Source organism: Chiloscyllium plagiosum, chromosome 2 (assembly GCF_004010195.1).
Source record: "Chiloscyllium plagiosum isolate BGI_BamShark_2017 chromosome 2, ASM401019v2, whole genome shotgun sequence".
Lineage (NCBI taxonomy): Eukaryota > Metazoa > Chordata > Chondrichthyes > Orectolobiformes > Hemiscylliidae > Chiloscyllium > Chiloscyllium plagiosum.
In genome coordinates, this window is record NC_057711.1 from 126,251,874 (window position 1) to 126,266,709 (window position 14,836).

Below are 14,836 nucleotides of genomic sequence, written 5' to 3' on the forward strand. Positions count from 1 at the left end.
AATAGCAGCCAGAATAGGTCCCCCTTGGTCCTTCAAGCATCATTGAATGTTCCCACCATTCAATAAGATGATCGCTGATATAAATTGAGGTTTCACCTTTATTTTCCTGCCACTGTCTCCTCCCATCCGTCACCAAATAAGCCTCAACCTTTCACAGTTCAAAAGCTAATTCTGTCAGTCTTGAATATATTCACTCACCGAACCTCTACCTTTCTTTGGGGAAAAGAATTCTAAAAATTAACAACCCTCTCAAAAGAAGAAATTCCACCTCAAAGAAGAAATTTCCATCTCAAATAGGAAGCCCTGTCTTTTCAAACTGAGGTCACTGTCATTTTTCTCAATTCCAGTCAGTATAAACTCATCTCACAAACACTGAAAATCATTGAAAGAAGTTCCACAAAAACTTGAAAAGTAATGAAATGAATCAATTTTGTCGTGCAAGTGGCCACTCCAAACTGCCCCACAATAGCTCTGACCTTGGAACATTCTCTACTACTGACATCTAAAAATCTCAAAACTATGGGAAATTTGGCCCCATAACAATCACAGAATCCCAAGAGTGCAAATAGAGTCCATTCTGCCCATCGGATCTTAACCAATGCTCTGAAAAGCATCCCATCGAGACTCATCTCCCCACAACCTTGCATTTACCATGGCTAATCCACCTAGCCTACACATCCTTAGACACCACGGGGCAATTGAGCATGGCCAATCCATCTGACCTGCATATCTTTGGACTGTGGGAGAAAGTTGGAGCACCAGTGGAAAGCCACTCGGACACAGGGAGAATATCCAAACTCCACACAGATAGTCACCTGAGCCTGGAATCAAACCTGGATCCCTGGCGCTATGAAAGAAGCAGTGCTGACCACTGAGCCATCATGCTGCCCTTAAATTACTCACTTACTGTAGTTTACTTGGATAAGAGCACACTTGCTGAGACTGAAGCTAGAGGCTGAGTTTTCCCCATTATGGTGAGCTTGAAATTGGGAAGAGGCAGGAAAATCGGGCCAAGCCAAATCAGGGCACTTCAGCAGTGCATCCCAGAGGGTGGAGGACCATTTGAGCCCAATAGCTTTAGCCCTAAAACTTGGACATCTAAGTGCTTTCAAGGGCACTTTTACATTAAGGTGGCTTTGCATTTTCTGACCTATCTCAACAGCACCTAAATCTCCTGGTCCTTTAATGGAACAGCAAACAGGAGGGATCCAGTTACAAGGCAGTCTCCAAGAAGACCATGCAGGCAGGAGCAATGCCAGTAAGTATGAGGCCAGGGAGCTCCATTTGATTCTGAAGCCAGTGAGAAAATTGATCTCAAGATCTTCCTCTGCACCCTCACTACTCCTCAAAAATAGATGGCTAAGAGGGGAAATTTCACATTCTCAAAGGAACTGGTGTGTTTAATTGTTTTTGCATGACTTGGTCTTGATGTATCTCAACTGTGCAAACACACAAATTGACTGGAACCTTTCACAAATAGCTTCATTTCTCACTTCTTGATGGAAATACCTCCTAGTCTCGGTTGCTATGCATATTTATTACCATCATTCCTCTTGCATCAGATTCCTAATGTGGTATTTAAAGTGATTATTTGCTCAGATTGCATTTTTAATCTTTGCACCTGGGCTCTGTCAAGCTGCACATAAAATGACTGACACTTTAATTTATAGATTCCCTGAAAGAATGTGTAACTGCAAAGGCAAGGCTGGCAAATGCTCGCATTCTTCACTGATTTGCAGAAACTTTCTTAGCAACTGTCAGGAATGACAGCAAATAAAATGACTTACAGACTGGACTGGTTTCAAATTCAAATTTACGACTGTATCCCCCGTATCCTGCTGCTGTGCGAGCACGTATCTGGAAGATGTATACTGTGGTGGGTTTCAGGCCATCGACAGTAATCTCAGTCTCTTTGGATTTAATGATAGTGTAGCTAGTCTCCTGGGCCTTTGAGATAATAGAATACAAAAGTGAGTGAGTATCTTGCCCGTCATTTCACACAGTTGTTAAAACTTGTTGATTGTTAGTTAAATGTTTCTCTAATTAGTCCATCAGTAAAGGGTCCCAATTTTTATCTTCACTGACTGCCATTTCTCAGCATCATTTAAGAATAAAATTCTACTTGGAATCCAGTAGCCATGTAATAATGACAAAATATTTTTACATTGAAGGCAACATTTGGCTTCTGCAAAATGTTCCCTTTATTTTTTCTGTTCACCCCCCACAAACCCTTATGGAACATATATCATAAACAAAAAATGTTACCACTGATTGTTTCGTCAATCACCTTAATTCCACATTCTCTTCAGAAATGTAAATATTAACTTTAAGCTCATGGAGAAGCAACATACATATTTTTCAGGTCAGTACAGCAGAACCACATGAGGAACAAAAACTCCTTTAATGAAATAGGAACCAATTCTTTACTGATGGTTATAAACAAATAAACGTAGGGAGCATGACTAGCAATTTGACAGCTGGCGTGTAAAGAAAATTTTTGCCCCATTGGTAAATAGATTTTTTACCAAGCCTATGGGAGATGGGATTTTAACTCACTGCACCTTCTTGTTTAATGAGTAATTATTGTTTACTGATTAATGACATAATTTAAGTAGAATATGCACATTGTTAATCAGGAAGCAGCTGTTTGCAAGATCAATACAAATGCAAGGTTGGAGAATCGATTTTATTTTTTAACTGCAGCAACCATTATAAGGTAGGCTTGCATTTTCCCATAAACGAAGTCAATGGGCTCAATGTTAAATTACTGCACCCTCACCCCATATCTCACACAGAATAGGAAATTGATGAACTTGCAGTTCCAGCAAAAAAAATTAAACAAGGAATTTGTCTGCAAACACTCTTGCTGCCATTTTCTTAATAATGAGTTTTGTGGTTTGGAGGGGCTGTTCTTGTATGAATTGATTAACATCAGTGATCAAGATTAAAATTCAATAGCTATCACTTAAATTTCCCCAAATCCTAAAAATAACAGTATGCTGAAAGTCACTGGCTCAATAAGTGCCATTTTGCAGCATTTCTTATGGACTGTCAGCAGCAAGAGTCTTTGCTCTGGCACCTTAAGAGACACTTTAACCTAATCACTGCAAAAGATAGCCTTAATACTCATTTTGTTACATCTGTAATTATCTTTTCGATGTCATGACTATGGTGAAATCCAATCTCTGGCTTTCTGCCTAATCAAAAGTTGTTTTTTCCCCATAGCAAACCTCTGACCCCAATCCTGCTGGCCCCTGTCTACTCTCTGCTGTGAGGCCTGATTTCTGTTCTACCCCCCAGGCTCCATAAATTACGTCTTTTTGCTAGCCATGAACTCCAGCTTTAATCCTTGATGACTGATCAGGATTGGCCTTCAGATATCCTGGTTAACATCGCCTGTTGCTGGCCTGAGTGTCAATTTAATGAGCTACCATTGCAGGATGGGAAGAATAAATTAATTGAGGCCCCTCCTTTGGCCTCCACACGTTCCTGGCCACTTTTGCCCTCCCTGTCCATAAATATCACATCCATTAACTTCAGGGTCTGTTCAACTTTTGAAAATGAAAAAGAACAAGGATCATTTTAGTAAGAAAGGATGATGCAAAAGTAATCAGCTGACATTGTTCAGATCCTGAATTATTGCTCATGTTCACAATATATCAGAAATTTGAGCTTTTTCTGACATTGCTCTACTTGACAGTTTGGCAAGAGATTTTATTCTTTATTCATAAAATGAGCCAGAAACAGTAGAAGCTATTTAATATATATTTAAATTGCTATTGTATAATGTAGTAGTGGTTCTGAAGGGGTCAATATTCATGTGGCTGGCTCCACCCATTCTACTAAAGTCACTATGTGATCTGTGGGTGGAGGCAAGGAGTTCTACACTGGCATTTAGAAGGAACAGATAGAAGTGTACCAGCCCTCTCAAGTTCAAGTAATTACACCTGATCAAATGTATTTACAGTTATTGCTGTCATGCAGTAAACCTTGTTGTCTATGAACAGTGAATCTTCAGTATGCAGTCTGCTAAGGTATATCCTCCATCTGATCCCTAGATGAGCCCAAACAAAGCAAAGTCAATGGAGGATTGTTAACAGTGAACTACCTCAAACATCCCTTACCCAGTACCACATACTGGTAGAGGTGGCAAATACTACAAGGGTACCAGGCAATACTCATCTGGTAAAATAGCAAAATTATAGTTCCTTTGCTGGGACATTTTAATTACTAAGAAATGAAAAAAAAATACATTCCAATCATCCTACTCATGTGACATTATTGGTATCAGAATTTATGTCAGTGCTCATAAACCAATTTATTTATAAGCATGCTTGTGAACCAACCATTCAATGACAATGGTTATAAATCACTGACCCAGTATCAGTGATTATCAATTGCTGTACCAACAACAGTGTTTATCAAAAAATCTATACCAATATTTATCACTGAACAGGAAATTACATAGAAATACAATAGAAGCAATGAACACTGTTTCCTTTTGACTAGTTTGTTCATACCTTTTCAAAATACTTGATCTCATATTCCAGTATGATGCCATTGGGTCGGTTTGGCTCCTGCCAGGTCAAGGAAATGCTGTTTTTTGTGACCATCTTCTTTTTCACAACAGTGATCGGTGAAGGTGCTATGAAAACAAAAGTAATAGAAGCCACATTATTAACCCAACATTGAGAACAAAATAAATTTGCCTCTTGCTTGGTTTTCAATTCAGCATCTTCTGTCTTCAGATAAACAGTATATTAAATCAAAGGAGCATTGACATGCTGTTCCCTAAGATGAACAGAACAAAAATAATCTGCAGCTTTTATCACATAGAAAAGATTGTAAATAAATTCCAAAACATAAAAATTACATCGCGGCAGTTCTTTCTGGTATGCCCTGTGATAAGGTAGCGTAGTTTGGATGCAGCATCAGAATTCCCACAACATTGATCAACACATAAATATCAAAATGTGAACTAAACTGCCCCATACACCGGCTTGTAACCTTTACCCTATTGAATGCAAAGTTCATCCCAATATAAACAGGGCATTTTTAATTTGAATAAACATCTTTGTTTCATGGGCTATAATCAAAGAAGTTAAATGTTTGGTCTCACACGAGACTAAAGTGAAAACTCATTTTTATTACAAAGCTTTGTGAATACCATAGTGATTGGAATGACGTCGGCCAAATAGATCTCATCAAATATGAATTCCCTGATTGGGGTTGTTAACCTGGTCCAGTCAGGGAGTCCTGGCCGATAGGTATAAACAGGAGTGTCAGGGGTTCTGTTCACTCAGAGTTGGCATGTGTCCATAAAGGGTGACTTGACCAGCCTCTGTGATACCGGCCTCTGTGATACCGGCCAGTATATTTCAAATACATCAACACACCACCTTCTCAAGGCTAACTAACGATGGGCAATAAATGCTGGCTAGCCAATGATGCCCATGCTCCACAAATTTTTTTTTTTAAAAACTGTTTGCTTAATGCAAACTATTTCACAAAAGAATAACACCAACGTGAAAATATTTTTCTTCTCTCCTGGTGAATAGACTGAATTCTGCTATGAAACTGCAACTTTCATTTTTAATTCCCTTTTTTCATTTCAGCCCACAGTACAGAGAAATAAAAATCAGTCTACACTGTCATCACTTGATATTTATTTCCAGCAGAAATCGATAGGCAGTGAACAGGAGTAAGTCACAAGCTAAGTCACAAACTGCACATACATTTTGCCTCTTCAACTTCAGCCACACAAAGCAAACTGGGCTAATCTTGCACAAACCATCAGTTCAGTATATGAATGTATTCATGAAGTATTAAGCTGTATGAGCAATAAGGTTTTGACTTGGTCTTGGGAATAGCCTCAAGATTAATATGACAAAAAAAACTGCAGATGCTGGAATCCAAGGCAGACAGGCAGGAGGCTGGAAGAACACAGCAAGCCAGGCAGCATCAGGAGGTGGCGAAGTTGACGTTTCAGGTGTAACCCTTCTTCAGGAAACATTGACATCTCCACCTCCTGATGCTGCCTGGTTTGCTGAGCTCTTCTAGCCTCCTACTTGTCTACGTCAACATTTATGTAAGGCTCAGAAATTAGCTTGTGACTTACTCCTGTTCACTGCCTATTGATTTCTGCTGGAAATAAATATCAAGTGATGACAATGTAGACTGATTTTTATTTCTCTGTACTGTGGGCTGAAATGAAAAAAGGGAATTAAAAAAAAACAGGATGGCTGGAGGAATATTGTATATTTTAAAGTAAGTAATCTGACACTCATTGCAGTATCATTTACTTATCAGTTACTTATGAACCAAAAAGCGAAGTACAGTTTGTACATGAGCTAGAACTGAAGAGTTGTTTACAAATAGAGCTTTGAGTGGGAACAAGTAGCAGATTGGTTTGTGGCCTGTTACGGGAAGGGTATTAATAAGCTGCAGAGGGTTCAGAAGAGATTTCCAGGATGTTGCCAGGAATGGAGGATTTGAGTTATTAGGAGAGGCTGGGACCTTTTTCCTAAAAGGATGGGGGGGCTGACCTTAAATAGGTTTGTAAAATCATGAGGGGTACAGACAAGATGAATGGCAGGTGTCTTTTCCTTCAGGTGGGGGCCATATTTTTTAAGGTGAGATAAAACAGATTTAAAAAAACACGAGAGCCTTTTTTTAAACACAGAGAGTAGTTCATGTGTGGAATGAACATTGAGAGGAAGTGGTGGATATGGATACAAGTGCAATGTTTAAAAGGTATTTGGATAAGTACATGAATGAGAAATGTTTGGACGGAGATGGGCCAAATGCAGGCAAGTAGAATGAGTTGGTTTGGGATTATGGTTGTCTTGGACTGTGTGGATCGAAGGGTTTGTTTCCATGCTGGATGACTCTATGATTAGTGACAGGATATTGATGACAAAAACATACTGCCCAGCAACCAACTATTAATTGTCTCTCAGGTAACCAAACAGCTTAGGGCTGTGAACAAGACAGAAAGAAGCCTTTGGACCACCACAAGCCTCGGAGCTTGCTCCTTATTCTTTGCAGAAATGCCTTAAAACTTAGGCAAAGCAGTTTATCTTTTCCATCAGCAGTTGTTATAAGCTGTGACTTTTAACTAATAAGCCAGAGATCTTTTATGAGTGAACTAAATAGCCTATGCCTCTTGCAAACCAGTGGAAGAAATTGCAAAGGAAGACTGAGAAGCAACATTCTGACCAGCACAAGAATCATAGGTATCATCTCGGATATCCTAGTGAAAAGGAATCACTGACATGCTTTCCCAGTTTTCTTTTTCTCTCTATCCATAACTCATGTGTTCTTTTCTTTCTGCATAAAAGGAATTTTGTGGAGATTAGAGTTTAAATTAGCAGAGTGGCTGGAGCTGGAATCTAATTACTTGTAATTGGTAATAGATGTTGTTAATCTGGTCTATGCTTGTTCTAAAAGGAATCCTATGTACATTTTGGAAAATTTTTAATTTCTGTGATGGCTCTGGCAATAGCTTGATTTCCAGCATGCTACCGCAGTGAGTTGTGATGACAGCCAGAAACTTAGCTGCAATCTCCCACACACGCGACTGAATATCCAGCTGATTTGGGCTAGTGTGAACAAACAGCATCTGTGTAGTGTACCAAAGGATAGTCAATATTCAAAAGAATTGTATCGCAGCATGAACCTGCAGGACAAGTAACAGAAATATTTGTGTATTGTAAATAATCTGTCTGAAATCAATGTTCTGCTGAGCAGTCTATGAAAACCAATCATAAATGAGTGTACTTTTATTTTCTGTAAATCTCAACATATCTCAATGTAGTGGATCTTGCTGGAATATTGTCCAGTCATCAGTATGTTCCCATGAATGACTATTACCGCGGAGTGTGCCTGAGGTATTGAGTAATGGCAGGCTGACCTATCACTGAAATTCCAGCTGAACCTGACTCAAACTTCCGTGCGCTCTTTGAGAACCGGATTGTCCACTGACTGGTCTATAGGCCAGAATCCTGACCATTGTGAGTCACTATCCAGCCCATGCAGCCAGTGTGCAAAATACAAGAAAGTAGAAGTGAGAGATTCTGCAAGGAGTTACTCTTCCAATGATAAGCCATTTCTTTCCCTCTGCTGATAGGATTACAGATCTATCAATGACAAATTTGGGAGAGAAACATTCTGTGATTTGAACAGAAAGCAGTGTGAATGGGAGCGGTTTCATTCAGCCTGAGGCTTGAATACAGGAGTAATAATGATGAGGAGAAGTTTAAAGAAGACACTTCACAAGAGACTGTGCGCTACCTATTGAGTGGGGATGTGGGAGAAACATCCATGTTGCTGTTTGAGGAACTGTCGGGACACATGGTCCTCATCCTTCTATATCGGTGTTAACCCCAACCAAGAGGGCTGAGTGGACACCCAGACTCAGGTGTAGTCAGGAAGCAAGAGAGAAGGTTAGTGAGAAAAATAGTGAGGGAAAGAAGAGGAAGAAAGTGTGTGTGAGAGAGAGGGAGGAGGCAAATCAAGAGTGAGAGAGAAAAGAAGAAAATGAGAGAGAGAGTAGAAGAAAGAGTGAAAGAAAGAGAGGAGGGGGAGAAAGAGAGAAATAGGGAGTGAGATGGGGGGAATGGAAGACAGTATGAGCTCTAAGACTGGACACACGCACACACATTCCTCCACATAAATCTAATAACACACTAGACTGGGAGAGGAGGAATCACAGGCTGAAGGCACCAACTCCTAAAGTTCATTCCTGTACTCTGATATTTGCCAAGGCCAGCTCACTGACTACACTACCAAACAGTATTGGAGATAGTTCTGCATCCCCCCAACCTTTCCTCTTTCCTGGTTACCAAAACTGAGGGCCTAGTTGATTCTCCTTAGCTCTATTTTCCAATCAAAAATGCTTTATTAAATCTCTCTTAAATCTCTCTATTAAATCTTTATTAAATCTCAAAGCAATATTATTAGGATTCTTTATCACTTGTTAATTTTAAAGAAAGAAAATTATTGTTTGACATTTTATTGCTCACAAATTAATTGTTTTCTTCATACCTCAACATCTATATTGAAATTCAAGCTTAACGCATTCACACCATTTCAATTCTCATTGTTCCGAAATATGATCATTCGCCCCTTGAACATGTAAAAGAATATAAATGTCGCTGCCTGCAAGTAAAATTGGATAATCTTGCTCGAGTAGTTCTCTAATTCAGAGCAGAATACCACTTGACTTATTCCACCATTCCTTCTTTAATAGTGAATAGCGGAGATCAGCAAATTCAGCATTGACCAAGACGGAAACCGCAAAGTTGCCAGACAGTGCTGTTCAGGACCTTAACAGGCATTTGCAGACCAAGCATCCGTCAAGTTCAAAGCTTGTTCCAAATGAGAATGAATTGGACAATAGTCATTCTAAGATGTAGTGAACATAATACCACGAGTTTAAAATAAAATTGCTGTTATCACCTGAGGTTTGGTTTGCATCATTTAATTACTGTTTATATTACTTTGTGATTAATATTATTTATTATGATTATTTTTTCTTCCCCCCTCTATATTCTTTTCAAAAATTATACTTCTTGAGAAAGTTAATAAAATGGCACCAATCATAAACCTGCTCTGTTTGAGAAAGCAACTGGACACTCCAGGTTAATACAAGGAGTTTGAAGCATTGAGAAATGTTCCAGTGAAGCTGGAAGAACAGCATGCCAACTTCCGCGTAGGCACTTCACATCCCCTGGGACTGAGCATGGAGTTCACCCAACTTCACAGCATAACTCCCCGCCCCCCCCACTCCTTAATTACAACGCCAATGCTTGTTATGTTTTCTTTTGTCAAGTTAGCAGCAGAGTGGACCCATCTCCTCTTTTTCATGTCCGTCATTGACTCAGGAATCCATTTCTCTTTTCGCACCATTAGCACACCCCTTTTTTTTTCTCTGGGCAACCTTTCTCTTTTCGATCCCACATGGCCAAATTCTAACGTGTGCTCCCATACGCTGGGTGCCAGATCTTTCACAAACATAAACAGAAATTGTTGGAAAAGCTGAGCAGGTCTGGCATCAAGTGTGGAAAGAAACCAGGACTCGTTCTGAGGAAGGATCACTGGACCCTAAACCTTGACATTTTTTTCTCTCCACAGATGCTGCCAGATCTGCTGAGCTTTTCCAGCAATTTCAGTTTTTTTGTTTCTGATTTGCAGCATCCGCAGTTCTTTCGGTTTTTATGCCAGATCTTCCTGCTCAAGCAAACATTTTCAGACCACTATCCCAGCTGCTTCTCTGAGTGTTGCCCATCTGCAAACATTTTGCAACAAGCTCCACTGCTGGCTGTCACAGCTGCTTCCCTGCCTGAGTGACCAAACCCCAAACTTCTCTTGCATGTCTGTGCATTCAGTCACTTTCAAGAGATCTTTCGGTTGTATGATCCCAGAACTCAATTTCAGCCTGGTTCAAATTTACTGTGTTTTGGGCTTGAAAATGGAATGAAACAGGTTTTGAGAATTACAGATGGAGAAGGAGCCAATGCTCAGGAGAGATGGAACAGAAAATCTGATTTATTCTAATTCTGCTGAGGGACAGTGGACAATCATACTTGTTAGCGAGTGATTGCTGACAATATTGGCTGGGTGTCCAGATTAAATCTGCCCAACTGCTTTCAATCCACCATAAAATCAGACAGTTATAATCCAGACTAACAATCTAAGTACAAAATATGTAATCTCTTTATTTCATTGCAACCAATGAACAAAATAAACAGTAAAACTGACTATTACATGATTGAACACATGATTTAAAAAAGCACAACATAGCTCCCTCTGTGAATGTATTTATTTGGTAGGCTCAGAGCGTTAAAATCAAAATAGCTTCAAGGACCACCTAATTCAGTTAGAGATTGATAGCTACTAATTGTAATCAGTCAATGAAAGCTTTGATTAAGAATTGTTAGCTCTGTACTTTAAGGTGTGGGGTTATGGTTTTCGATTCAAGGTATATTTCATCTGAGTTTGGCGTGTGACTTATTCCCTTTTCACCTGATATAAAGAAAACACAGAATATCCCTGTAAAAGTCACAAGGAATGGTCCAACATTCTATACATTGTTGATTCTAAAGTGGCACTAAATAACAGCATTGCACCTGAACAGTAAATATTAGTGATCTTTACAAGCAGATTTATATTTCAGTTGTTTGTATCTTGGAAATGGCATTGCACAATCTTCAGCTGTGAACCTTGATTTGGGAAAGTTGCACTCTCTTCAATAAAATTTTGCAATGTTAGATTAAGATAAATCCTTCCTGAGGAAGATAACTTGCTCCTTTCATGAAACTTCTGTTCCATCTCTCCTGAGCATTGGCTCCTTCTCCATCCGTGTCTCTCAAAAATCTGTTTCTTTCCATTTTAAAGCCCGAAACACACAGTAAGATTGAACCAGGCTGGAATTGAGTTCTGGGATCATACAACTGAAAGATCTCTTTAAAGCGATTGAATGCACAAACATGCAAGAGAAGTTTGGGGATTGGTCACTCAGGCAGGGAAACGGCTGTGACAGCAAGCAGTGGAGCTTGTTGCAGAATGTTTGCAGATGGGCAACACTCAGAGGAGCAGCTGGGATGGTGGTCTGAAAATCTTTGCTTGAGCAGGAAGATCTGGCATAAAAACCGAAAGAACTGCAGATGCTGCAAATCAGAAACAAAAAAACTGAAATTGCTGGAAATGCTCAGCAGGTCTGGCAGCATTTTTTGATTAGATTAGATTCCCTACAGTATGGAAACAGACCCTTCGGCCCAACAAGTCCACACCGATCCTGCGAAGAGTAACCCAACCAGACCCATTCCCTTACCCTATATTTACCCCTGACTAATCACCTAACACTATGGGCAATTTAGCATGGCCAATTATCCTGACATCTATAGATTGTGGGAGGAAACCGGACCACCCAGAGGAAACCCATGCAGACACAGGGAGAATGTGCAAACTCCACACAGACAGTTGCCGGAGGTGGGAATCGAACCCAGATCCCTGGCGCTGTGAGGCAGCAGTGCTCTCCACCGTGCCGCCATTTAAAGAATTAAGAATCCCTATGTGTGGAAACAGGCCATTTGGCCCAACAAGTCTACACCGACTGTCCAAAAAGTATTCCACCCAGACCCATTCCCCAACCCTGTTACTCTATATTTCCCCTAACTAACACACCTCATCTACACATCCCTGAACACTATGAACAATTTAGCATGGCCAATTCACCTAACCTGCACATCTTTTGGACTGTGGGAGGAAACCGGAGCAACCCCATGCAGATACGGGGAAATGTGCAAACTCCACACAGACAGTCACCCGAGGGTATAATCGAACCCGGGTCCCTGGCACTGTGAGGTGGCAGTGCTAACCACTGAGCCACCGTGGAGTGAATTCAGAGTTTAAGGTTTGGGGTCCAGTGACCCTTCCTCAGAATGAATTCTGATTTCTCTCCACAGATGATGCCATACCTGCTAAGCTTTTCCAACAATTTTTGCTTTAGTTTGTGAAAGATCTGGCATGCAGGGTATGGGAACACATATTAGAATTTGGTCTCGTGAGATAGAAATGAGAATGACTCCTGAAGACTAAAGAGACTCATGTAAAAGCAAACTATAGTGGATGCTACAAATCTGAAGTAGAAAGAGAAAGTGCGGCAGAAACTTAGCAGTTCCAGCAGCATCTGTGTTGAGAGTAGCAGAATTAATGTTTCAACTCTGATATGACTGCTGTTCAGACCTGTAGGGGAATGGGAAATGAAGGTTTTTACACTGATGACAGAGGACTGAGTGGAACAGATAGTGAGGGTGCCCAGAGAAAAAAAAAGATAAAGGGTGTGTTAACGGTGCGAAAGGAGAAATGGAGATGTAATTCCTGTGTCAATGACGGACATGAAAAAGAGGAGATGGGTCCACTCTGCAGCTAACTTGACAAAAGAAAACACAACAAGCATGGGAGTTGTAATTAAGGTGGGGGTGGGGAAGTCATGCTGTGAAGTTGGTGAACTCCATGCTCAGTTCCAGGGGATGTGAAGTGTCTCAGCGGAAAATGGCATGCTGTTCTTCCAATCTGTGTTGAGCTTCACTGGAACACTGTAGCAGGGTCCAAGGTGGAAATGTTAGAATGGGAGTACAGTAGTTTTTTTTTGAAATGGGAAGCAACAGGAAGGTCAGGGTACTGCTTACACTCTGTTTTGTGGAACCCCTCCACTTCGTATGTTTGATTGACAGGTTTGTAAGAAGGGAGAAAGGACATGTTTTTCAAAGGGAACTTCCAGGAAGATGGCACTGGAGTAGCCCTGAGCAGGTCCATTCCATCAGCTTTTCTTTTTGTTTCTTTTCTTTCTCCTCTCTTTTCCTTCTCTTTGATTTTATTTTGCTTACCTTTTGGTGAAGAGCTTGGTCACGGAGTGGGCATTGGTGGTGGTGAGTGGGATCAGCAGCACGGACACGCGACAGTGACGGCAGAGGCAAGTTTGGGTTCTTGGCATCGTCTGTTTCCAGCACAAATTCACAGTAGAGGCGACAGTGCAGGTGAGTTTGGGCCTAGTATGGGACCCAGCAGCATCAGCAGTGACTCCATTGGCGAGATGGGTCCAAAGCGGACCCCTGATGATAGCAGAGTCGAGCTTGGGCTGGTTCAGTACCCAGCAGCATTGGCGGCTTCTGCATTGGCATGGCCTCATATTGGTGAGGGTGTCAGTGGAGGCAAGATGGCACCAAAGACTGACAACTTTCATTCCAGTGATGTGGCATGTTGAATAGGACTCATGCCTGACCACCAGGCCCATGATCCGTGAAGGAGCAGTTCACAAGAAGGACCGTAAAGTTAGACACTTCCTTTATTTCTTCATTTTTCAGCTTTTGTTTTTGGTTTATTTTCCTTCCTTTAATAACAGCACCAGAAACTGGTGACACTATATAACACTGTATTTTGTAACAAGATACACATAGCAATAAATAAATCAAATCAAATGTCTGGTTTATTTTAAAATAGCATTTCAAAAACTTGCCAATGGCTAATTGGTTCTGTTGCTAGTCCATACCAGGTAGGAGCACCATTCCTTTTTATTTTTGTGATACCTAAAATTGTGGACTGAAGAAAGAAGAGTTTTAAGCCAGGGATTTATAAAGATAGCTGCAAGTTATGAAAGTAATGAATGTGATTCCTATTCTGAATCCTGTTTGTGTAACTACAGTTTCCAATAATGTGCAAACGAATTGGAGCTGAGAGGATCTTTAGAGGTGAAGCAGATTCATCTCTGGCCAATTATCAGTGACAAAGGTCATCTACCTGCTAACAACAAGGTTGTCTGTTTGCTGAAGTGCTTGGACTGTGAGCAAGGCAGACAGAGAAGATTTGTCAGATGAAGAGAGACCAACAGGGGTTTGCAGATGCCAGAGAATTCTCTCTCAGCTATTGCAATAAGCCACTTTACCTAGAAGAAAACAAACTCACCTAGCCTTTAGTAGATGCTCCAAATTGACTCCCTGAATTGGATCAATCAGAGATCTTTTACAAGTGAAACAGCTACCCTTAGCCTTAAAAACCATTGTAAGCATTTGGAACAAGAAACATCAAGGACAAACCATCAGATCAGCAAGAACCAATCCAATAGACCTTATCAACAAGATTATTGAACTGTTTTTTCCCAGATTTCCCTCTGCCCATGCGTTTTCTTTTTCATTTATGTTTATTTCTATGTGTATGTGTCTCTAAGGTGGAATTTATAAGGGGTTTACAGTTTTAATTTGTAAAGTATACTTAATTTAGCTTAATTAGAGCCAGAATCTAATGACAGGACCTGATCAGGTGTACCCTAGAACTC

At 40.5% G+C, this 14,836-nt stretch overlaps 1 protein-coding gene across 3 annotated transcripts in view; it reads right to left on the reverse strand.

The window, feature by feature from the left end:
• LOC122563792 (ephrin type-A receptor 5-like) overlaps positions 1–14,836 on the reverse strand; it is a 322,656-nt gene that overhangs the window by 79,401 nt on the left and 228,419 nt on the right. For all 3 annotated transcript variants that reach the window (XM_043718010.1, XM_043718007.1, XM_043718006.1), the window contains 2 exons: positions 4,521–4,645; positions 1,788–1,947 (listed from right to left, as the gene is read on the reverse strand). In XM_043718010.1, the coding sequence (XP_043573945.1) occupies positions 1,788–1,947; positions 4,521–4,645 (285 nt within the window). The remainder of the gene's footprint in view (positions 1–1,787; positions 1,948–4,520; positions 4,646–14,836) is intronic.